This window comes from Suricata suricatta, chromosome 2 (genome assembly GCF_006229205.1).
Source record: "Suricata suricatta isolate VVHF042 chromosome 2, meerkat_22Aug2017_6uvM2_HiC, whole genome shotgun sequence".
Classification (NCBI taxonomy): domain Eukaryota; kingdom Metazoa; phylum Chordata; class Mammalia; order Carnivora; family Herpestidae; genus Suricata; species Suricata suricatta.
Genome location: NC_043701.1, coordinates 29,059,583 through 29,085,978, shown reverse-complemented (window position 1 = coordinate 29,085,978; position 26,396 = coordinate 29,059,583). Strand labels below are relative to the sequence as shown.

At 38.2% G+C, this 26,396-nt stretch overlaps 1 protein-coding gene across 1 annotated transcript in view; it reads left to right on the top strand.

Annotated features, from left to right (window-relative positions):
- Positions 1 to 26,396, top strand: part of CPED1 (cadherin like and PC-esterase domain containing 1) — a 275,534-nt gene that overhangs the window by 51,793 nt on the left and 197,345 nt on the right. The window contains exons 3-4 of the mRNA XM_029918194.1: positions 5,298 to 5,404; positions 11,838 to 11,913. Of these exons, the coding sequence (XP_029774054.1) occupies positions 5,298 to 5,404; positions 11,838 to 11,913 (183 nt within the window). The remainder of the gene's footprint in view (positions 1 to 5,297; positions 5,405 to 11,837; positions 11,914 to 26,396) is intronic.

The window sequence follows — 26,396 nt, the reverse complement described above, 5'->3', positions numbered from 1 at the left end:
TACCTGACCCAACAGTGAGGAGGCATGAGAGTGTGGTATTATCAGCAATTTTGTTCCACAGTTTATGGGGAGAAGCCTACAGATTTCTCATGTTTTTGTAGTTTTGAGATGGAGAACAGAACATCCACATCCCGTTTTCCTAGAACAATGTCCTGTGACCTCTCTAATTATGGGCTTGGCTAGGCTCATCTGGAAGCTAGTCTTGCTCTAGTTTTTCTGTGACTGGGAAAGAAATCATTTCAACTATCTAAAAATCTAAGAAACTTTTAGAGATTTCTTTTCAAAAGTAGGTGGAAGCCAAGTTAATATTTATAGTCTGAGTATATGTGCAGTTGAAAATTCCTTCCTTTTAAAGATAAAAGTACTTACTTGAATTACCAGTGGTAGCTAGTAATGCTTGGAGGCACTATTGCTGGGTGAGGGTCTAGGACCCAAGATACTTGTTCTAGTCCTTTTTGCCTCTGAGTCCCAAAGCGAAATAGCTGCACTGGAGAGTAGTTGGAAACATACCAAATCTATATAATTCCTCTTTGTCTCAGTGCCCTCTCTTCGTAAAGCATATGGAATAATTGCTTATACCCCATACTGTTTTTAGAAGGGCTGCATAAGTTAAAATATATAAGGTATTCCCCATTGCCTCCTGGTTTTTAAAGGGATGATGATGTAATGGCTATGAACACTTGGAGCTAAACTTCTGTGTTGAAATTCTTTTTCCACCACTAACTAGATGGCTAACTTTGAGCAAATTATTTAACCTTACTGTGCTTAGAGAATAATCATATCCAGGATGGCATTATGTGGAATAAATGAATTAACACAAATACTTGAAGCAGTACTCGGCTTACTGTAAGTGTTCAAGAAAGATGTACTGTTGACATCATTACTACTATGACTACTACTGCTACTACTACAACTATTTATTTATTTATTAGTGTGGCCTTGGTAGTCAGATCCTAATGCAATATTCTAAGGAGCTAGGCTGAATCACATAAAAGTCTGCTGTTCTGTCTGCCAGGGATACCTAAGAAACCACTATCCAGGTGGGCCAAGGGCTGCTTTACCTATTTTTTTCCAGATCTAAGTCAGACTTTTCCACTCTTACACTATAATGTCAACCTTCTGGGGACAGAAGAAGTACATCAAGTAGGGCCAACATAAAGAATGTTTGCCCCAGTGCCAAAAAAAAAAAAAAAGAAAGAAAGAAAGAAAAAAAAAAGAAGAAGCCTGTCTTAGGCTGCTTCTAACTGTGGAAATAGCCCTGAGACAGGCTAAATATCGTAAAAGAGTCCAAAGAGAGACTGTGAGTGAGAAAGAGAGCCGGCCCACCTAGGAGTGGTACCTGGGTCACTCCATCAGTCCAACTAGAGTGAGGAGGCATAAGTGAAAAAGATTTCCATAGGCCACTCCTGATTTTTCCAGGCTCCTGAGAGAAAGAATTACTCTAAGAGACCACACTTCAGTCCTTACCAACTTTACCACAGCCAATAAAATAACTTCGGAGTTGAAATGGCCTTGCTCAACCCTGTGGGAGAGCATGGCCAAATCTGGAGATCACAGGGTGTGTTCAGACATCCTTATAAGACCAACTGACCAAATATCAATTTGCCTACAGTCATCTTACCTAATGAACAACTCTAAATCACTGAAAGCTAAATCCAGGAACTTCAACTTGCTGAATGAGCAATTCATGGAAAACTGACACACAGTGTTTTATACCAGGTCTAGGACTGTTTGCCTACTAGAGGCACAGCCCAGGCAGTTAGGGCCTTGGGGGACCACATGGTAAACTGGAGAAAATGTGGAAGGCTGAACTCTGCTCCAGTCAGTGGCTGCCTTATAGGATATGAATCCAGTATTACCACAGCCTCCAAATTTTCAAATGAAGGCAGAAATCTAGATTTTTATATGAATTATGCTGGCATTTGCATTTTGGCAAATACTTAAAATTTGAAAGGAAAACAAAACAAAAAATTGTTCAGGCCAAATGCACCCTGAATGCAGGCTTGACTCTCCCTGTGTGCCTGCAGTCTACAGTCTTTCTTGCTCACCCTGGGCATTTGCCTACTAGATGCTCATGCTTTCAGTTAGTTGAGCATGGCCCCAAAGCTCCACAATACTTAACAATTTCTAATTTTGCTGAGACACAAATTTGTTTCCCAAATGCTCCAAGTTGACTTCTGAATGTAATTTTCTTAGCTAATGAATGTGCTTATGTCTCTACCCAGTTTTCAGATTTCAGTGTGGCTTTGGGGATTTTTAAAGCAAGTTTGAGTACATAGTGCCATTCATGAAACAAATAAAAGCTTTTGCTTTAAAAAGGGCTATAGGAGTCAGGGGACAGTGATGGCTTTTAAGGTTGGAGATGGAAATGAAGAGAAAGTGCACAGGTCTACTCAAGATTTAACTAGGATGTAGAGTTTAGGAATTTTAAGGTAGGACTCAGTGAGGGTATCCACAAGAATTTTGAATGAAAACAATCAGCATTTTTCAGACTGTGGCGGCAAAGAATTAGGCAAAAAGTATATCAAGAGATTACTTGAAATGTTTGGTTATACTGTACTTTCATTTTAAGGGGAAATTTATGTGTTATAATGTATTTTTGAAATATTAGTCTCAAATTTAAAATATCTGTTTAATATTTTTGAGAGGTAAGGGGTAACCCTTATGAATGTCAAGAAACTGTAGCACTTTATAAGTTATCCTAAATTCTTTTTAATGTTCAGGTCTCTCAAAGATTGCCAAGGACAGTGACCACTTTTTTTTTTTTTGCTATTTACATTCATAATTCTAGTACAATGTCTTGCTCACAGGAGGTTCTTAATAAATTAAATACTTTGAATTATTTAAACAAACATGTCTTCCAGTTTTAAACATTTATGGCTTCAGTATATATGTTTTAATCAAAGCTAGAAATTATGTATATATCTTGGGTCATGAAGGGAGGCATGCATCAGACAGGAGGAATATAAAATGTACTGTGTTCTCAGTGCCCAAACAATACAGTCCATGATCTGAAATCCTCTCTTTGCATATCCTTATCTTCTTAAAAATATTTGGTTGAGTATATTATGTCAGGAGGTTTCTTCTAGGGTTTTAGTGTTTCCCGGGCTAGAAATAATATCAAATAGAACCATCTTTGTGTTTTCTTGTTTGAATCCATATCAAAAGGCTTTGGCTGAAAGTGACAGGTGCACATTTTAAGTAAGGTGTTGGAATCATCACAGAGTATTTGGTTTTGGCTCAATGAAGCCATTTGGAGTTTCCTTCAAAGTGAGGATACATGGACCTTCCAAGCCTAAGGCCTGATGCCTGTTACATGGAGAGATTTCGCCCACCTCCAAGTTGCCTGCATCATTTCTCCGTGTCCCTTTGAACCATTGCACTGTATTCCGGCATCTTGAGATACATCACACAGACCAGAGACAAGAGCTTAGCTTGAGTTCAACTGTCTGGATCCCTTTGTTTGGCATAGAGATTTCTCTTCTAGGAACAGGGCAGTTACAAACAGAGGAACCGATAGCCCGAGAGTAGAGACCTTGTCAAGTTGTAAAGTACTTGATTAGTGCAGAGGGAAATTTCATTCGTAATTGTCATAGATCACTCTTTATTAAAATCAATCTTTTTTCCCCCATAAAGTCCTTCTTTGAAAGCATTATACATTCAAGTGAGAAATTCTTTTGGGAAATTTTTAAAGACAGAATTTGGTTATTTTCTAGCTGTTTAGAAGCCACTAATACCTAATGTGAGAGATGACTGGTGAAATCTGGCATAAATAGTCACCAAAGGAGTATTACCTCAGGCTTGATCAACTCATGGGACCATGGGTACAGAAATTGCTTGATTTTTTAAAAGTAGATTTCCACCCAAAAAGGAGGAAGTTTCACAAGTAATATCAATCCTTTCATACATTCTTTAGCGTTCTTTTTTTCTGGTTATTTTTGAAATACCTATTTCTATATTACCTCTGAAGTAACATGTTTACCACTGTATCCTGGGTTAGTTATTCATTAATTAATTAATTTATTTTTTTTATGTTTTTAATTTATTTTTGATAGAGAAGAGGCAGAGCATGAGAGGGGGAGGGGCAGAGAGAGAAGGAGACACAGAACCAGAAGCAGGCTCCAGGCTCTGAGCTAGCTGTCAGCACAGAGCCTGACGTGGGGCTCGAACCGACGAACGCGAGATCTGACCTGAGCTGAAGTCGGAGGCTTAACCGACTGAGCCACCCAGGCGCCCCAGTTATTCATTAATTTAACAGATACTTTTAAAGCACCAATTATATGCAAGAACTGTGATAAAAACATGTAAATAAAGCAAAGGATAAGAGAAAGCAGACTCAACACACAAATGTTAATTTTTAAATGTTCAAGTCTTATGCAAAGGTGTACTCTTCTGGGATTATTTTGGCAAGTTACTAGGATTTATTGGCAAAGAGCTTTGTCCGTGGTAAATAGCTGAAATATGACTTGCTTCAGTCCATGTTATACTCTGTATTTTGAGCTCAGTTCTGCTATAACTAGACCACAAATTCCTTTCAGACAAAACTTGATTTTTAAAATTTTCATTGAATTTTATTTTCAGCATACCGCAACTTTTCCTTTGTAAGAAATCTTATAAAAGTAAATCTAATGTTTAAGATTTGTGAAAAGTGAGGGTGCTTGGGTGACTCAGTCAGCTAAGCATCCGAATTCAGCTCAGGTCATGATCTTGTGGCCCGTGAGTTCGAGCCCCCTGTTGTTCTGTGCTGACAGCTCAGGGCCTGGAGACTGCTTGGGATTCTGTGTCTCCCTCTCTCTTTGCCCCTCCCCCGCCCACTCTCTGTCTCTCTCTCAAAAGTAAATAAACATTAAAAAATTTTTTTTAAAAAGGATTTGTGAAAAGTGATGGTGATATCAAAGCCTAGAACAAAATATTTGGTGTTTTAACTTATTATGATTATTTGATTTTTCAATCCCCCATGATCTTAAAAGACTTTATACCCTTCTTTCTTCCCAATCTCCAAATAAGACTTTATGAATTTATAAAGTTAGTGGCTTAAAACATTTAAATTTTAGGCTTTTAGGAATTTTATGACATTGCTTTAGATAATTGAATTTTCCCTAAGAGACAATAGTAAATATAAAAATGTTTCTAAATTTAAAAAGTTGAATTTCAGTTACTTCGAATATTGAGTTTTAAACATCTTCAGAACCATTGTTACTTGTATTTTAGAATTTAAATAATAACATTTTTAAATCTAGGAATGGTGACTTCAAAAATCTGATAAAATTTGTTTTTCAATATTCTTTTGCTATTAGGTGATTTGGGCTCTTGGGATCTGCTCATTTGCCTGTCTTCCAGGAAAGCTGGTGGAAAACCTTGTATATCCAAGGAAGACATGTGCCAGTTAGGTTTACATCAAAAGGTAAATATTCTTTTTCAAAATGTTTACAGATTTTAATAACCCTTGGGTATTAACACCAGCATAGTGCTAATATTAATATTAATGTCCATGGTATTTTTTAATGTGAGACAAGCATCAAAACTTACAACTATTTCTTAGTAGTGAAATAATATAGTAGCTACATTAATCATTTGATATTTCTGCAGTTGACAATCTTGATAACTCCTTTCTCTTTGTAACTTCTGACTCCATTGGCCTATGGGCTGAGCACATTATTTTTGTTCTTCTTGTCTATCTTTGGCCATTCCTTCTCTGTTTTCTTCATAGCCACCTTTTCTCTGCTCATACTTTAGATGGCTGTGTTTCTCAAAGCCACTCCCAAGGTGGTCGATTATTCCCAAATGTACGTCTAAAATTCAAGCACTTTTCCAGGCTTCAGGCTCGTGTGCATAATGCCTGCTGATCATCACTTTTATATCACACAGACACCTCAAAGTCACGTTGGGGAAAACTAGCACGAATATTCCCTGGTAAATCCACTTCTACTCTTGCATTCAGTCACCCTGCAGAACTTCTGTTATGTTGGTCATAAGCATGGCCAACCACTCTGTCCCGCCCTAAGGTAGAAACCTGGCCTTCACCTCTGATCCCTTCCTCTTCTTTGTCATCTGCATTCTGTCAATAACTGGTGCTAAGGAACTTAACTCCTAAATACTTCTCAAGTATCTTATTTCTCAAATATCCATACTCACTACTTTTATTCTGGCAAGATAGTCGCCATATCTTATCAGGGTTATTATAGAATCCTCTTTACTGCTTTTTCTGAAGGAACTATTTTGCCCCTGAAATCCATCCTGCCCACAGTTATCAGGATGAAAAATATAAAATGCAGAACTATCCTAGTTAGTCCTGTACTTAAATCTTGAATGGCTTTACATCAACTATAAGATAGAGTCTACAGTTTTCTTCCTTGTGAATATCAGTCAACCTCTAAGCAGGAGACAAATTCCATACTTGAAAGAACTCAACTGAAGAGAATCCAGTGAAAGAGCTATTTACTGAGGTTTTGCCAAGATAAGAGAAACAAGATTAGAGAGAATCTAATAAAAAAGATTAGGAAAAAAAAAACCCCAAACCAAAAAAAGATTAGAGGCACCCAGAGACCAGCAGCATCATAAAGTTTTACTACCCTTGGTCTGAAGTGGAGTTTATAGAGGGAATTGTTAGCAAAGCCTAATGAGAGCTGGAGCCGAAAAAAGAAAGGAGCTATAAAGTAGGGGAATGTAGCCATTGCCAAATCCTAAGCCTGCCGAGAGGAAGTCTGGGAGAAGAGTACTCGGCTTCTCTCTACTACCCGCCAAACTCTTGCCAAGGTCTCCTGTTGGTGCCATTCTAAGTGCTCACATATTTATTTATGTCCATCCTTTACATATGAGGAGACTGAAGCACAGAAAAATTAAGAGAATTTCCTAAGGCTTCATAGATAATAAATGAAACAACCAGGATTCAAACTCAGGCAGTTTGACGACAAATTTTGTTTTCCTAACTACATCACTACAAAATTTTTCTAAATAAATATTTAGGACTGCACTTACAAGCCTATTCTCATGAAGATTCTTAAAGAATGCATAAGCTCTAAATGTTACATATTAGATAACTGTCACTTTGGAGCATGAATAATTTGAAGCTTTATGAATCCTGACTTATTTATGTAAACATAAATATTCAAAACAGGAATTGCTTCAGACTTGTTGGGATTCTTAGATGAACAAAGAAAAGGGCCTCGGCTCAAATTAGGATTACTAATCACATGAGAGTTTTGGAATCTGAGCGCTTAATGAAAGTGATCATAAGATTAGTTATAAAAAACGAATGGCCTGGAGTGTCTCTAGTCAGAAGAAGAGGAGCACTGTGTTGGTCCATGTGATGCGGAAAGTGAAGGGAGGTCCACTATTTGGGGTGACACTAAGTTTAGTAACTGGGGCCGTATTTCACCTTTAACAGAAAGGTTCTACTGTTTCAAGAGCAGAGGGATTCATTTCTAGCTCTAAATGTTTGTAGGATTAGCAGTCCCTAAAACAGGATGCTGTTTTTAGTACCCGCAGCACTGAGAAAGACTGAACTAGCTCTTATTTTAAAGCATCTGAGCGTATTTTCAGATGAATTTGGTGGAACGATAATTGCATGGGAGAGACAAGGGGATAATGACTCTTCTTGTCATTAGTTCTCTTCCTTGTGAGCGATACTGAACAGCTTCCAGAGGGCATCTGAGTTGTGATAAAAGAGAGAACATTTGTACTGACCTAATGAGGAGGAAGAGCAGAAAAAGATATTCGTGTGATGTGTGTGTCACTCTTGGTATTCATAAGTGACCCCTCCCAGTTTTTCCCCCTGGGTGCTTTCTTCTACGCTTTATAGTTTTTTTTTTTATTTTTTTAATGTTTTATTTATTTTTGATACAGAGGGAGACAGAGCATGAGAGGGGGAGGGTCAGAGAAAGAAGGAGACACAGAGCTGGAAGCAGACTCCAGGCTCTGAGCTAGCTGTCAGCATAGAGCCCGATGCGGGGCTCAAACCCACGAACGTGAGATCTGACCTGAGCCGAAGTTGGAGGCTTAACCGACTGAGCCACCCAGGCGCCCAACTTTATAGTTTTTAATAGTCCAAACTCAAAGGTCTACTTTCCTTAATGAGTTAATCATATTACTGTAGTTTTAGTTTATAACCACATTCTAAATGTTTATAACTGATATTCTGTTGTTCTCATTAATTGAACTATGTCTCAAAATAAGAATGATTTTTTACTTTTGGTAAGTAGGTCTACTCTCCTTAATGAGTTAATCAAAGGTCTACTCTCCTTAATGAGTTACTCATATAACTGTAGTTTTAGTTTATAACCACATTCTAAATGTTTATAACTGATATTCTGTTGTTCTCATTAATTGAACTATGTCTCAAAATAAGAATGATTTTTTACTTTTGCTTCTGGTCATCTATAATAGAAACAATTTAGATGTGGAATACCCACAGATTAGGATTGTGGAAGGTATGTGGGGATTGAAATCTTTCTAAATGCACATTTCCTTTTTCTCAGCTTGATTTCAGAAATATCCCAGGGCCCAAACATCATTATCATTTTCCATATGCATTCTAATCCTTTCAAAGATATGAAAGGTTTTATGCCAAGAAAAATAGCAGCTTATATAAAACATGCATACACACTTAAATGTATGTAAAACATTCAAGCCCATTACAAAATCAGTGTGTATTGAAAATAATTATTAACGTGATAATGATGTGTCCCTGTAGATTCTTTAAGAGTAACAAGTATACCACTCTGGTAGGGTTGAGTTCAGCTAATGCAAGTAAATGTCCTTGATGGTGTTCCTTTTGATAATGATGGAAATTTTACATATTTTATGATGTACATAAAAATAAGAATAAATACTAAGCATAGGGCTATAGAAGAACATGGTTAGGTTTAACAATGAAAATACATGGAAAATATACACAATATATTTGATTTGCCATAGTTATAGGACCATAGCCTTTGAATATGTTTCTTTCTTTGTGCCAGGTTATTCAGTTTAACTGCCTAGGTGCTGTCACACAGAACGGAATGGAAATGGTATTTCTGGTGTCACGTGTCTCCTCGGCCATGTCATCTGCTGAGACTCTGTGGATTCTAGAGATGTGCTTTGGAGGAGGGAACACAGGAAGAGGTTACCGGGTGGAGGATGGGAAAGTAGAAGTGGAAGCCGGGAAGCGGATGCTTCTCTTGGCCTGGCTCTGCTTTCTTGAAGCAGGTGATTTTTTCGTCCTGAGTCCATTCATGCTTCTGAAAGAAGGTGATAAGACTTCTCTGCTTCTGAAAGAAGGTGATAAGACCTCTCTGATAAGACTCAGCAACCTGCATGTCTGTCTGAAATCCATGCAAGCTGTACTCTGTCTTGCAGCATCTATGCAAATTCTTCTGGCCCATTAGTTCCATGATGGTCGCCCATTGACCAGGACCCGTTCAGTTTGTTAAGCGTGGGACAGCTCATCAGGATACTCTGACCATCTGGTATAACAGCGCATTCGCTGTGAGCTCTTCAAAAAGTACACGGAAGTTTTAAACTGGACCTTGTCAATACATGGCCTTTAATGACACTTACCGATGTACCCTAGGTGGCTCAGTCCATTAAGTGTCTGACTTTGGCTCAGGTCATGATCTCATGGTTTATGGGTTCAAGCCCTGAGTTGGGCTCTGTGCTGACAGCTCAGAGCCTGGAGCCTGCTTCAAATTTGGTGTCTCATTCTCTCTGCCCCTGCCCTACTCACTCTCTCTCAAAAATAAATAACCATTTTTTAAAGATGATACTTATCTAAAGCTACTTTCCTTTCTGGGTTTTTCTATTAAAGTTTCTATTTAGTCAATAGCAACTGAGTGATTTTGCCTGGGGTGGGGAAAATGATTCGAGTATATTGACCTTTAAATATTTTGACAATCTAATTTAGAAAGGTTTTTTTTGGTCTATTATCTTTAAAAAGCAAAAAGCTAAAACAAACAAAAAACCTTTATTGTAGCTTCTCCACACTTTTGCAGTATTCTGCCTCTTCCCTCCAGCCTTTCTCAGGAAGTCTGAATTGTAACCTTAAGGACTTTCTGAAAACCCTTCTCTGTTTTCCACTTCGAGTCTCTGAACTTTTGTCTTTTTTAAATTTGAGAAGGTAGACATGCCTACAATCCCTGTAGCCATACCTCCACTCCCAGTGCCATAAGAGGGAAAGTGACTCAGATTCTGGTTGGTATCTTTGGAAACTGTCAAACTTGAGGATTGAACAATGTCATTCCAGCTGTTTCTGCTGCAGGCTGGGCTTCATTCATACACAATGTGGGCTGAAGTTTACTGTTTGCTGAATAAATGAATAGAGTTGCAGGGGTTGGAGAATGGGTTTTTTTTTTTTAATTTGTTGTCAAGTTAGCTTACATACAGTGTAGTCTTGGCTCCAGGAGTCGATTCCCGTGACTTATCACTTACATACAACACCCGATGCTCTTCCCAACAAGTGCCCTCCTCAATGCCTGTCTCCCATTTTCCCTGCCCCCATCAAAGGGTTGGAGAATGTTTAATCAACACACTATTTCAACGCACTTTAAAAAGAATCATTTTTTAAAACTATAACTAATGATTCCATTACTACTTGATAAAAATCTTAAGAGAAACTGGAACTCAGAGACCAAAAGCTCTAAATGCTTTATTTACAAATGGAGAAATTGAAAAAGAGAAGCAGAAGTGATGTGTGCTCAAAGTAACGATTCTGTTAAATGTCCTTAAGTAGGACCGTAACTCATGTTCCTGTTCTCCAACTGCAGCGGAATTATTTTTGTATAGCTTTGTCAGTAAAACACAGGGGAGAAACTACAATACTTGATTAGTTTCGAGTGAGTTAAATTTGAAAATATTCAATAATTTCTCAAACATGAACATGATTTTCAAGCTAATCTACCCTGATCTCTTTATGTTGGTTTTAATAAGACTTTACCATTTGAGGCATTATTTTTGGAATTCAGTTGATAATAGCTAGATAATCAGTCTATGAATTCAGAAGAGAAGGACAGATTAAGCTTTTTTGTGTCTTTTCTTTATAACTTAAAACAGATATTTTAATCTATGATAACTTATTTTCTTTTTAAATTTTTATGTTTTTGTTTTATTTTTGAGAGAGAGAGAGACAGAGTGCCAGCAGGGAAGGGCAGAGAGAGAGGGAGACACAGAATCTGAAGCAGGCTCCAGGCTCTTAGCTACCGGCACAGAGCTGGACGCGGGGCTTGAACTCAGACTGTGAGATCATGAGCTGAGTTGAAATTGGACACAACCAATTGAGCCACCCAATTTATGATAATTTCTATGAAGCTTTCTAAGAACAGTTTTTGTTTGTTTGTTTTAAGAATAGAGTTTTGCAGTGACTGGATTTTATATCTGGAAGCAATAATGCCCTTCAATATGAAGGGAAGACTATATATTAAATTTTGAAATAGGAGTAGCATTGAATTTCCCACTAGATGTCTGGATTTAAATCAGTGAGGGCCTTTGGAACTTCAGAGTTTAGTTGACTTTGAGGTATGTTTAGTACTACTTTCTGCCAAAGCAAAATTTGCCATTGTCAAGTTTTTTGTGTTACTCTATTTACCATAAGAATGTAAGTATTTAGTTTTAGCACATATCATGGTTTGAAATATATCAAGGTTTTCAAAAATATTCTCTAATTTCAAGGGGCAAAGTTTTGTTTTATGTTATCAAATAAACCACTTTATTTTCTGAATTTAAATGTTGACCTGCCGGGATTTGAAGGTAGGTTTGGATGGAATTCACAGTAGTTCACATCTATACCCTGTGAGTTTTTACATTTTCTTTGCTTTAGCATTCATGAATGCCTAACTCACTAGAATCTTTTTCATTCCTTGCAGGTAAACATATTACCAGAAATACAGCATCAGCTCTGCAGTAAAGAAGGATTATGTCAAATAATTAGAAGATTTCCAGGTAATCTTTAGTTTGCATAAACATATGAGATATGTAGCCTGCTTTAGCAGATACCAAATAATGAGATCTCAGATCCATATATTTAGCTTCCTTGTCTATCATTTCACTATCATAAATCTTCCAGAATCCACAAGGTTTGCCCATGGGGAGACCCTGATTAAAAGGAATACAATCACAACATTGGTATTCCTTCTTTTAGTTTTGCCTTCTAACAACTTTCTAGGTGAATATTCCCTTTTTACTTTGTTTTTCTTTAAAATCATTCTTGTTTTATTTTAAAATCAATTATTGCGATTATTATAATATTTCTTAGTTATATAAAATTTGAGGTTTTAAAAATATATGTATTTTTTCATGATTAATTCTGATCTTAATAAATCTCTTTCTTTTTTCTTTTGAAATACCCTGAATTTGCCTCTTTTCGACAGGATACTGAATGAGTAAATTTTTTTGCCTTGACAGCATTAGAAATTTGGGACAAAAATTACCATCTCATTTGTTCATAGATTCCCGGGGTGAAGGAAAAATCAGATGGTCTATGAGTCTTCATAGATCAAATTATAGCTTACTTTAAAACCCATCAGGGAAAGGGTTTCTCAAATTCCTTGTTTAAACTCATTTAATGATATACAGCTTATGCCCCTAGAAATACTTCACTATGTAATTAAAATTTAGATCCACATAGCTTCAATTCTATTTTTAAAAATTTAATTTGTGTCCTCATGGAATCAGAAAACTGATATCGTATCCTACTGGGTTTTCCCTGGGGTTTCTACTTCCAAACCACACATAAGCCACATTAGCATGTCCCTTGAAAAGATGAGTCTTCTTCTGTCATGTATTAAGGATTAAAATAAAGTAAAAAGGAATCAAAAATTCAACTTTCAATTTAAGGTACTTGTCTAAGATAAATAGTAGCTGTATAAACTTAGTTTTATAGTGACTGTTTTATATGGCAATTGCAACTGACTCCATAATCTTGAAGATTTATTTTGTTTCTGTAAACTTAAGCTGGGTAGTTTTTACTTTATTTTTTTAAATGTTATGTTTTTGTGAGATGCAAGTAAAGTAATTATTTTCATTAACATATTATTAGGAAGTATCTAGGAATCTCTTTGGGAATTTGAAAACAATTTTTTGTTTATATTTTCAACAGACTCGACATATTTTTAAGGTATTTTTTTCTTTGTTGCTGCTTACAATTCCTTTTATATATATATATAATGCATTGTCAAGTTAGCTAACACACAGTATATACATGTGCTCTTGGTTTTGGGAGTAGACTCGCATGATTCATCACTTACACAATGCCCAGAGCTCATTCCAACAAGTGCCCTCCTCAATGCCCATCACCCATTTCACTTCCCCCTCCCACTCCAGCAACCTTGTTTGTTCTCTGTATTTAAGAGTCTCTTATGGTTTGTCTCTCTCCCTTTCTGTTTGTAACTTTTTCTTTTTTCCCTTCTCCTCCTCCATGGTATTCTGTTAAGTTTCTCACATTCCATATGAGTGAAAACATATATTTGTCTTTCTCTGCTTGACTTATTTCACTTAATATAACACTCTCCAGTTCCATCCACATTGGTGCAAATGGCCAGATTTCATTCTTTCTCATTGCCAAGTAGTATTCTATTGTATATATAAACCACGCCTTCTTTATCCACTCATCAGTTGATGGACATTTGGGCTCTTTCCATAATTTGGCTGTTATTGATAGTGCTGCTGTAAGCGTTGGGGTACATGTGCCCCTATGAATCAGCATTCCTGTGTCCTTTGGATAAATTCCTAGTAGTACTATTGCTGGGTCATAGGGTAGTTTTATTTTTAATTTTTTTAAGGAACCTTCACACTGCTTCCCAGAGTGGCTGCATCAGTTTGCATTCCTACCAATAGTGCAAGGTTCCCCTTTCTCCAAATCCTCACCAACATCTGTTTTTTCCTGAATTATTCACTTTAGGCACTCTGACCTGTGTGAGGTGATAAGAAATGTGGTTTTGGGGGTGCCTAGGTGGCTCAGTCGGTTAAGTGTCCAGCTTCGGATCAAGTCATGATCTCACAGTTTGTGGGTTTGAGCCCCATGTCAGGCTATGTGCTGACAGCTAGCTCAGAGCCTGTCTTCGGATTCTGTGTCTCCCTCTCTCTCTGACCCTCCCCTGCTCATGCTGTCTCTTTCTGTCTCTCTCTATCTCTCAAAAATAAATAAATAAATAAATAAATAGCATTTATATGTAGTTTTGATTTGTATTTCCTTGATGATGAATGATGTTGAGTGTCTTTTCATATGGCTGTTAGAAATCTGGATGTCTTCTCTGAAAAAGTGTCTAGTCATGTCTTCTACCCATTTCTTCACTGGATTATTATAATTGTTTTGGAGGCATTGAATTTGGTACATTCTTTATAGATTTTGGATACTAACCCTTAATCCAATATGTCATTTGAAAATATCTTCTCCCATTCTTTTGATTGCCTTTTAGTTTTGTTAATTGTTTCCTTTGGTGTGCAGAAGCTTTTTATCTTGATGATGTCCCAATAGTTCATTTTTGCTTTTATTTCTCTTGCTTCGGAGACATGTCAAGTAAGTTGCTGTGGCTGAAATCAAAGTGGTAGTTGCCTATTTACTCCCCTAGGGTTTTCATGGTTACCTGTCTCACATTTAGGTCTTCCACCCGTTTTGATTTATTTTTGTGTAGTGTAACGTGGTCCAGTTTCATTCTTCTGCAGGGTGCTGTCCAGTTCTCTCAGCTCCATTTGCTAAAGAGACTGTCTTTTTTTCCATTGGATTCCCTTTCCTGCTTTGTCAAGATTAGTTGGCCATACATTTGTGGGTACAATTATGGGCTGCTTACATTTCAAAATGATTGATTCAAAACAGTAAATTTCTTGAGGTGCCTGGGTGGCTCAGTTAGTTGAGTGTCTGATGTTGGCTCAGGTCATGATCTCACGGTTCATAAGTTTGAATCCTGCATCAGGCAGAGCCCACTTCAGATCCTCTGCACCCCCCCGCCCCTTCCTTGCTCACATTCTCTCTCTCAATAAATAAAACATTAAAATAAAACCATTAAGTTTCTTTAGCATTGGAGTTAGCAGAACATGTAGAATCATAGGAATAAAAGCTCATTTATGAGTTTCACTTTAAAATATCACCAAACAACTCTTAAATAAGTTTATTTTTTATATTTTGCTTCCATACAGTTAAGAAGTTGTTGTTTTTTTTAATGTCTATTTATTTTTGAAAGACAGAGAGAGATAGAGCATGAGCTGGGGAGGTACAGAGAGAAAGAAGGAGAATCCAAAGCAGGCTCCAGGCTCTGAATGGTCAGCACAGAGCCTGATGCAGTGCTCATCCTCATGAACCGTGAATCATGACCTGAGCCAAACTCAGACACTTAACTAACTGAGCCACCCAGGCGCCCTACAATTAAGAAGTTTTTAACTCTCTCCATTTGCTTTAAGTATTGCTTTTTCCTCAAGAACATCTATCAGCTCTAGATGTATGTGGTCCTTCCACTACTTTGTCTAGTGTTTTAGTTTTCTATTTAGCTCTGTGACTAACAGGATAATTTCATGGAATAAACAGCCTTTTCAATAAAATTATTTCTCCTATCATGTCAGCTTTCTCTAGCTGAAGACAATTTTCTTAGATGTGTAGCTTTAAAGGACAGCATATAAGTCCACAGCATTGTTTTCTGACTTAAAACTATAAACAGTAGCTTTTGTCATAGACTGTTGCTCTAATATAAACTATGTGGTATAAACTCTGTATTCATAGGATTAAGAACATTCTATTTGTTGTCAGTACTGAATATTGAATAGATAACAACATGTCAATACCTAAATTTACACTACTACTAAAGAGGTAAGATAGTAAAACTAAACAAACTACAACTTAGCCATTTTATTAAAAGCCAAAACATCCAATGCCATTTTAGGCTGTTTCATTTGAAGGTACACGAAACATAAATTTTTGAAACCAGAGATTTTAGCTCTGCCAGCTATTAGCTCTGTGATTCAGAGATTGTTTGGTTTTTTTTGTTTGTTTGCCTTTTTAATCTATAAAGTGAGGATAATGGAACCCATTTTATAAGGTTAATTTAAAAAATATAGTAGTGGGGCGCCTGGGTGGCTCAGTAGGTTGAGCGTCCAACTTTGGCTCAGGTCATGATCTCATGATTCATGGGTTTGAGCCCCGCGTCAGACTCTGTGCTGACAGCTAGCTCAGAGCTGGGAGACTGTCTTCAGATTCTATGTCTCCTCTCTCTGACCCTCCTTTGCTCACACTATCTCTCTTTCTGTCTCTCTCAAAAATAAATAAAACATTAAAAAAAATTGAAAATATAGTAGTTCCTATCATCTATGTGTGTGTATAATTTGACTTGAATAAGAAGGCATATTATATATTATTCCTAACACATAATGCTCAAGCAATGATAAGTGGATCATCCTAGATCCAAAAAAATCAAGCAACAGGCCTCAAATGTTTAATATTTTTTTCTTTATGTAATTGATTATCACTATGATTTTATATTTTTTGGCAAAAACTGTGACCGCCTGAGATTTCACCCCATTTCCAAGCTCACAAGTCAGCCTGCCACTGTTTCCCAGGCACCGGCAAAAGACATGAGACTCCCGGGTCAGACAAACAACTTTATTATTTACACCAAAGCAGCAGGCAGACTACCAGAATTTGCACTGGTTCACTGACTCCCAGTCCCCAAGGGTGATGTGGAGCGAGCGAGGTGACACTCGTATACTTAGTGGTTTGTGTTTCAGCAGAGAAGCCCCGAGCTTAGGGAGTTTGAATGTTTTATAATGGGCAGTGAGCATGCCTGTCTTTGCTCCAGAGAGGGACATTATTTTCGTTATTCTGGGCAGAACCTTCTCTTTTCTCCAGAGTGAGACACCATCTCTATCTTTCCGTGCTATCTACTATATAAATATCTTTGAAAAGACAGTTCAGAACAAAGATCGTCAGTGCCTCTGTTTGCAAAACGTACAGAAATGTGAAAGATGCATGGAGAAGGGTCCCCCGACAGTTTCAGAGACTATCTGACAAGTTCTAGCTCTGAAGCATTAATTGATGTATAATTCTGAGTGAGACTTAAGGCCGAGCTGTGCTTCATTTTTCTTGCCTATGAAAATACAATGTTTGGCAATGAATAGTAATGCTGAGATTCCATGTTTCCTCCGTGCCTTTTTTTCATTCAGACACACTGTCCTTGGCTTTATCTTAAGCAGTAGGTAGAGACAGGGATGCTAAGAGAGGAGAGCCGAATACTGGCAAATGTGGTCGGAACGCTGCACATGTAGCAGGCCAGGGTTTGGGCCAGAGGTGGAGGAGTGATTGAGGACAGCATCTAAGACTAACACAGTCTGTTCCGTTCCATTCCAAACGGAATGTACCCACCATGAGACTTATAACTCACTTTGAAAGGCACAAATCTGTGGACTTTCACTGGCTAGCACAGAGATTTATTTTTGCCTTGCCATTTAATGCGTCATCCTTTGGGAAAAAAAGTTCCTTAAATTTTAGTTGGTCCAAACTTCTGGCTAATGTTTTCTGTTGCTTTTTAGTAAGTTTGTGTTTTTTTTAGATAAAAAGGATTTCTTTCCCATATTTGACATAGAGACACAAAACATCAGAGAATAGTTTTACTTGGGTTGTGACTTGTTGTTTTTTTTTTTTTTTTTATAATGTAGCATCACCATCCAACAAGCCCTGGTCAGAAGTGTGCCAGATTTTTGGCCATTACTCATTCTTTACAGTAGTTTTATCGTAGCCCTGAGCATGGACATTCATATGAAGCTTGAAATGTACCCAGACTTGATGCAAAGGTCGCATTTTAAACACTTTAGGACCTGTGTCTTCATTTTTCTAGTAACATATAGTACAGAAAGAGAAAGGAAAACAACACACAATTAATCTTTTGTTGTATCTAATAAAGACTGGACTTTAAAAAATCATAGATGTGAGGTGCCAGGGTGGCTCAGATGGTTAAACATCCATCCAACTTTGGCTCAGGTTATGATCACACAGCCCCACATCGGTCTCTGTGCTGACAGCCCAGAGCCTGGAGCCTGCTTTGGATTCTGTGTGAATCTCTCTCTCTCTGCCCCTCCCTTGCTCATACTCTGTCTTACTCTCTCTCAAAAATAAATAAAAACATTAAAAAAACTTTAAATCATAGGTGTTTACTACCAAATATAAAACATACGTTTAAAATAGCAGGGGTGTCTGGGTGGCTCAGTCGGTTAAGTGGCCGACTTCGGCTCAGGTCATGATCTCATGGTTCATGGGTTGGAGACCCACTCAGGCTCTATGCCGACAGTTCAGAGCCTGGAGCCTGCTTCCAATTCTGTGTGTCTCTCTCTCTGCTCTTCCCCAACTCCTGCTCTGTGACTGTCTCTCAAAATTAAATAAACATTAAAAAAAATTTTTAATAAATAAAATAAAATAATAATTGAAATTATTTTTAAACATTTATCAATAATAGTTATTTATCTCACATGTCAATGATGCTTGTTTTTAATACTCCGGGTCTAAAAATTCCTATTTGTCACATGATGTCAGTGGAATATTGCCAAGGAAACTGGTAACTTAGCTTGGATTTAAATGAAGCAACATGGAAATTGTCAATGCTTAACACCACTTAAGGATGTCTGTGGCTTTCAATTTTTTCTCTCCTCTCTACTTGGAGGAGTACTGCCCTTCAAACAAGAACATTCCCACTGTTAGAGATCGGGAACTTGTCTCTACAAGGCAATCAGGCAGACTTTCAGAGAAAGGCCAGTTTGCTTATTCTCTGTCCTCTCAAACGCTGACACCCCTTCTCGGTGTCTCTTGTGTGTTCCTTCATGTTTCTGCCTTTCCAAAGACTTCCACCTCCTGTCCTATACATGCCTGTTTCCTTATGCAAAACATCCTTTCCCCAAGTAAAACTCATCTCTTTAGTATGACTGACTTCAGCTGGGTGAGAGCAGAAAGTAAGCTGATGGAACTAATTCAGACTAAATTACACCCTTACCCTGGTCATAAGCCTCTTAGATGTATTTGCATTTTTATAAAAGAAGCTGGCAAAGCCAATGAATTTCTAATTGGTAGAATTTCTGGAAGTGCACTCAAATTCCCATTCACTTCATCTGTAAGCCGTCCACTTCCAAAGCTACTTGGATCCGTCTACTTTCTCTCTCTCTACCATGACTAGTCTAGTTCAAGCCAACATTCTCTCATAAACTCCTCCTTCCTTTCTTCCCCTGGAAAAATCCACTCCATTACTGAGACTAAAGCCAGACTTATCTTCCCCCATCCCTTCCATAAATAAAACAAGTTTATTAGCCCTCCTCAGAGCAATCTAACCAGTGAGGCCCAGGTAGCTGGCTCTCTGATGCTCTGACTTGACCCAATGTTAGATTTTATCTAGAAGAGAAGTCAGACACCCAAATATTGCAAGTTAAGTAAATTTGTAGCAAATTCAGAAGGTTGAGAGGTCAGGTAACCTACACATTTTCAGATGTGGGCTGTCATCAAATTAATAGACTCTTTAAAATAAGTGATTTGGTCTCTAAGAAGAGAGGAGGAGGTGAAGATGGACAAGGCAGTACCGTGTGGCATCACCAAGATGTACCTCAGCAGTGTTGCGGTGTTGGACACGGAGGGAAAACTCTCTCCTGTCTCACCCCTGTGAAATGCGGTTACGGCACTGTGGTCCTTCTTGTCCCACCCCCATCCCTATACTCGTCTATGCTCCTTCCCTTTGGCACATGTTTGCATTTCCCTAAACCTCTGGTTTCCTCACAGAACAACTTTGCTAACTCCTGAGAACAATGGCGCTGGGTTTTCTGTTAAAACCCCTGGAGCTGGGAGGGATCGTCAGCACCTCTTCGCCCCTCCCCCTTACTGTCATCTACTGCCATCCCGATCGTTGGACATATTCCATAAGGAAATTGTCACCCAGTTTCACTTCTTCCTCCCCACTTCAGACCTGCCGGCATTCCTGTCAGACTTGACATCCATACTAATGACTTTTCATCGTCCTAACCTCACGGCTCTTTGATGTTATCAAGTCATGACCTTCATTTCTCATCAACTTCAGCCAGCAAGCTGCATCACACAGAACTACCCCATCTTGGAAAGCTTACTGATTCCCGACTCTATCATCAGTCTTCCTGGTGTTTTCACTTCTTCAATGCCAGGGGCTGGAACCTCAAATGATGCTTTTAGTATTCTTAATTCTATCACTTTCTCTAAGTCTGTCAGCCATTTTTGGTCATAATTCCTTCCTTACCAAGCCTGGACCACTTAGTCTGCCACTTGAAATATTTCCCTATAAGCACTTGCAACATTGTATTTTCCTTCCACTCCAGCCCTTTAAGGCACCAATTATAGACAAATTCTGCAATCTGACTTCTCTGCTTCTATACAACAAACACTGGAGGAAATCACAGGAGTTTGCCAGTATTTTTTCTTTTCCTGAGGATGTCTTCCTCACTTGGTAAAATGGAAGAAAAAAAATCATACTACTTTGCAATTGTCAACTCAACCACCACCACTACCACCACCACAGCTGACTGGGAGCCCCTGAAGCAGCCTGTCCTAATTTCTCTCTAAAATACTTATGAACACACACACACACACACACACACACACACACACACACTTACACTTACAAACTGTTCCTAGCATGCGCATTGCAGATATAGGAGGGATTTCCATGCATTCTAAGGCTGATGGAAGTAAATTGTAGTTCTTGATGCTCTGTTTGATTTTATATAGATAGAGAAGTGCCTCTCCGTCCTTGGTTAGGATGTATTTCAAGAGAAAAGCAAGCAGGATGTGTTGATGGTTTGGATGGGTTTGTCAAAGAGTATCTGCTGCAGTGTCAGCCAGCCATCAGTTGGGCTAAACAAGTTAGATACCAGGAATGGAGCTTAATCGGTCATTCAGCTTTAGGTCCCAGAAAGGTCAAGTGGAGACTCAAGGGCACATTCCTTCCAAATTAAGCACATTGGTTTTAAAATGAAGAAAGCATAAGGGGGAAAAAAGCATCTTGAATTCACTAACCCTGAAATAATTACTAGGAACATTTTTGTGTACTTTGTTACTGGAAAGTACCTTCCAAGTGAAGTTTACCCAATTTTTGGAGATAGATTTCTACTTCTTCCCTCTGTGTTCGTATTGTACCATGTGAAGACCTCTGTTATAGCCAAGACACATTGTATCTTAATTGTATTTGTGTGTGTTTGTCTTCCCACAAGGACCGAGTCTCCCCCAGGGCAGGACCTTATTTCTCACTTCCAAGTTCAGTGCTTGGTCGTAGTTCCTGGTATATAACAGCCACTCTAGTGTTTTTAAATGAAAGACTGGAGAGGATGTTAATGCAGGGGGTCAATGTTGTGAAAAGAGAGCCCTACGCATCATCAGAGGGTCTTGGCAAAGCTTATACAGATTTATTCCTTTACCCATTTCAAGCTCAATAGTAAGTTGGTACTTTGGGACAAAGGACAGGGACAGGCAAATTTGAAAATACTGTCACATTCCTCCAAGGTAGAATTGCCCATTTGAAGTAATAAGGCATTTGCACTTACGAAAGAACTAGAGAACTGTTACACTATTACCTATGTGCAAGGCAGGAAGATACCAATAAATTACACGAGGCAGCTTCATCTTCTAGGTGATTACCACTGCAGCCAGAAGACTCACACCACATTGCTTTCTAAAAGGACAAACTTAACACTTTCTCACACAGCTGACTGATCATTCATGAAGGCTACAGTGGACATGTTCGTCCCTTGGGTAGGCTCCTGTTTTCATACCACTGCAACCCAAAAGTCTTTAAATATTTGTTCGCCACTCCTTTAGAGTGGAAGCTAGGTGCTGCCTGCCAGAAGGATGGAGAAGGAAGATAATAGGAAGAGCTCTCTCTTTCCTACGCAGTACGATTTTAGTACTTCTTATAGATTAGCTCTCTGGACAGTTTTCTTCATCGTAATGGTTCTACATTCAGAGCAGAAGAAATCCAATACTTCTTGCTGACTATTGCGCTTCAGCACTTATTCTCCACGGATCCTATGAAAGTGAGGGTGTCTGAGATATGGCCAGAAAATCTAAATCAGAAAGAAAGAACATTGATCTAGATTTCAGTGAATGTTAGGTGGATAGTTTTTCTTTTTAAAGCTCTAAACCTTAAAAAAAAATAACTAGAAATCCTATTTAACAAAGAAATGGAGGTACTCTAATCAATAATGGGTAGGACCTATTCTCTTCATCCTTCCCTTTGTTCTTTTTGGCATACTCTTAGTGGTCCCTAGAAACAACTTCCTAATACCTACCCGACCCCAGAAAGCTCATGAGATTTCAGTCTGGGAATCAGGGCTCTAGACAAAGAATTTTAGAATAGAGAGAGTTAATAGCAGCCAGTGGGGGTGGAAAATACTGTCATGATTCTATTTGCCTAGTATTAAAGTTAGGAATATTCTCTTTCCTTCCTGTACCCTGTGCAGGTTTTTGACCACTTATGAGAAGGAAGTTAATTAAAACAGAAATAGGGGCACCTGGGTGGCTCAGTCCGTTAAGTGTCCAACTTTGGCTCAGGTCATGATCTCATAGTTTGTGGGTTCAAGCCCTGCATCAAGCTCTGTGCTGACAGCTAGCTCAGAGCCTGGAGACTCTTCAGATTCTGTGTCTCCCCCTCTCTCTGACCCTCCTCTGCTTGTGTGTGCTCTCTCTCTTTCTCTCAAAAAATAAAACATTTAGAAAAAAACAGAAATAAGATTTTTAGAATGATAAAATTTGCATTATAAAAATTCCTTTTACCTTTTCCTTTTACTATGCCTTGATAACACTAGTAAGAGACATTCATTATGAAAAGATTAGAAAATACAAATAAACAAAAATGTAAATGTAGTGTAATTACATAATTTTTCATATATTCCTTATTAATGTACAAATTTTCCATACTAGAGTAATATACACTTCATATATGAACAAATCATGGCATATTTATCAGTGGAAAACTATGAAGGCATTAAAAATGATGGAAATCAACACTTTTTGGTATAGAAAAATGTTCATACCATATCGCTGACTTAAAAATAAGAGTAATCCCCACAAACTGTGAGATCATGACCTGAGTAAAGGTTGGACACTTACCAAGTGAGCCAGCCAGGCACCCCTGGACGTGTCTTTAATCCAGCCATTTAACCTTCATGAATTAATCTGATAGATTGGTTTGACTTGTTTGAATGCCTATAATAACAAAAGAAAAAAATAAACATCTATTTATAGGAAAAAAAGTGATCCCTGTATACTGTATATGCTATCCATATTTCATGTTATTATATGCTTTACTATGTAGATAATATCTATTTATAAAATGTTATTAACAATGCTTTGTTTTCAAAATGCATTCTTACTATAAACATACATGTGTTAGTTCATTCAGTCCTCAACAATGCCTCCATAGGGGAGATACTATTATTCCTCTTTTACTCACATGGAGAGAAAAGAGGCCATTTCGTGGTCCACACACCTGACAGGGAGTACGTGCACACAGGCAGTGTGAGTCTGGAGTGTGAAGCTCCCCACTGCACCCGGCCCAGCTCCTCAGTGAGCTACTCCAGGCCCCCGTGGTAGGGCAGCCTACGTTCCTCCCGGGTCTCGCCTTGTGCCCTCCACCAACTCTGCTCAAGCCAAACTCCTCTTTTCTCTGCTTCTTCAACAGCATACTTAACTGTCCTCTCCTCTTCTGGCCTGGACTCTAATGACCTCATCTGAACTTAATCATCTCTTTTAAAGACCTTTTCTCCAAATACAGCCACACTCTGCAGTGCCGGGGGTTAGAACTTCAACAGATGGATTTCAAGGGGACATGGTTCCAGTTGTAACGGTCAGAGATGGGTGGAGGCGGCAGGGAAATATGATTAGCTGTCCGTCAGATCCATATGGACAAAGGAGAGCAGATTTGTGAAGGAAGAGACGGATATTGGACAGACAAAAACGATGTGATTGGTTATGATAAAGCCCGTGGAATTCTTTAGGTAGAACAACAGCACATCCCTGCCCACACTGCAAATCATTTTAAAGTGAGAGAATATTTATCTTTCTTCTCTTCAGCACCAAGAGCTCGATACTGCCCACTGGGGACCCAAGTGCCCTTCTGCTGGTCCTAGATATTTGTCTTAGTTCTCACTTTCCACCTTGAAATCCAGTTCTCATATGCCTCTGCTCTCCAGAGCTGGCTAATTTAATAAATTAATTAGTGCTGCTGTGCTTTCTTCTCTCAAATGTACTGTACTTCCTCTCCCCCCACCTCCTAGAACATACTTCAACCCAAATGAATAATTCTATCAGTGAGAACTTTAGACACTTTTGCAGAACCTCATGGAAACTGCTGAATCATGCAAACGTGACAGGCAATCTCCTACACTGTCTGACCTAACCATAAAATTCACCACTCTGCCTGTAAGACATAAATCTCTAAGTTAGCTAATCACAGCCAAAATCAAGTGGAGATTTTTTGAAAATGATAGCATAGCCTTGTTCCATTTCCTTGAAAATGGGAAAAATATCTGCTGTTTAGTATATAGTTAGTTAGTTGGAAACTACATAATTCTTCCTTCCAGGTGGTATTTCTTAAAAAGAAAGAAACAAGCCTGTCAATGGGCCTAGGATACATATATCATGTAGCGCTTTGTGCCCAGGCGCCGGCAAGATGGAAGGCAAGGGCAGTGGTGGCCAGTAGCACTGGAACGTGTGGACGAGTGTGCATTTTAGGAGACTCACTTTGTCATCTTCTCTTCAGGAGAAGCTGACCCGAGATCACTGACCCAATGTGACTCTTGCTTTTCTGTCACTCATGACTTTACACTTTGCACATTTGGTTTCAGGCCAGTTTGAAAGAGACAGCATGTCCATGTTTCAGTCACCATTTGGCAGCTCGTCAACATCTCTGAAGTTGTGCTAAAGACCAGCTGGCTGAGGGAGTTGACTAATCCCTCTGCTCTTTGGTAGGGCAAGTTTGGTAAATCTTTACTGGTTTGTGACCATGCACTTCATGCCACCATGTAGGTATATCCATCGGTTTCACTTGGAGTTTGTTATCTTGGGCCACACACTGTGATATGATGGAGGCAACATTGTATAACACACTTATAATATGATTCTGATTATTAATTATGATTTTCAATGGGACCATAAACAAAGAAGTGGTAAGAGTGACCTTCACTCTTTTGTTACTTAAATCTGTGTGGCAGGCCCCTATTTACTTATTGTGATGGTAAAATAGGTGAGTGGCATTGCATCTAAATAATACCAAAACAACTTGTTACAACTGAGAAGAACTTCAAACAATAGAACTGGGTTTCTTTGCAATACATAATGAAAACTCAGAAACTCTACTTATACTTCATGGATTTGGTTTTACTTTTATTCCAGCCTGCATTTATTCATCGATTGTTTTGTATCTTGCTAAGTGTACACACATTCCATGACTCTGTAGGTAGCCTGCCAAAATAAACTGTACTATGTTTGTTGGCATTTTCCTCAACAAATACATCACCCAAGCAGTGACCATGATATTTTCCCCACCTCAGTTCTTCCCGGGCCATTGTATTTGTAACAGATATATTAGCAGTGAATCTGAGGTTTTGATAAGATGCCTGAAAAATATAACATGCTTCAAAATAGGCAAAAAAGTCCTTACAGAAGTGGCCAAACTTTTTATTTTTAAGCCGTTAGGGGCTACACTGCTTGGGGATTACAAGAGCTGGTTAAGAAGATTGCAGAACAAAATCAGGTTCAAGGATTTAGCTTGTGATGTGTTGAGAATTCATCTTGATGGTTACATACTTGATTTGTAAGTGAACTCAACAGACAAAGAAGAACTATACTATAATTTTGATTCATTTGTCTATGTATTTTTAAATATATTCATATATTTTTAATAGACTCATCTATTTAGATAAATGAATATAAATAAATATAAATATTAAACATATAAATTTAATATTTATATTAATTAAGCCAATCAATCGATCTATCAAGAATGTGTGTGTGTGTGTGTGTGTGTGTGTGTGTGTGTGTTTGGTGTTGGAAGATATAATGTGTGGAACTTCAAAATAATCTTTCTCCTAGTCTCTTTCTGGTGGTAGACATAGATATTGGACAACAATATCAAATGCTATGAAAGAAAAATTTTGTTAGTAAGTTTGTCATGCTCCCATCTTTTTTCATTCATTTTCATGGAAGTCTAGCACCATGAACTGACTTTTTATTTGCAAGATACCATCAATATTATAAACTAAAAGCCCACTAAAGTGATGCGTGAACTGTGATGCACACAGTTTCATGAAGGGTGTGCTGTTTAACGTATTATTCATGGGAAGATGATTCTTGTTATGACTAGTGTCTTGAATTTTTCATTGTAACCATAATAATTAATAATACAATTTATTAGTACCGATACATTTTAACAGGCATTTAATGTCTT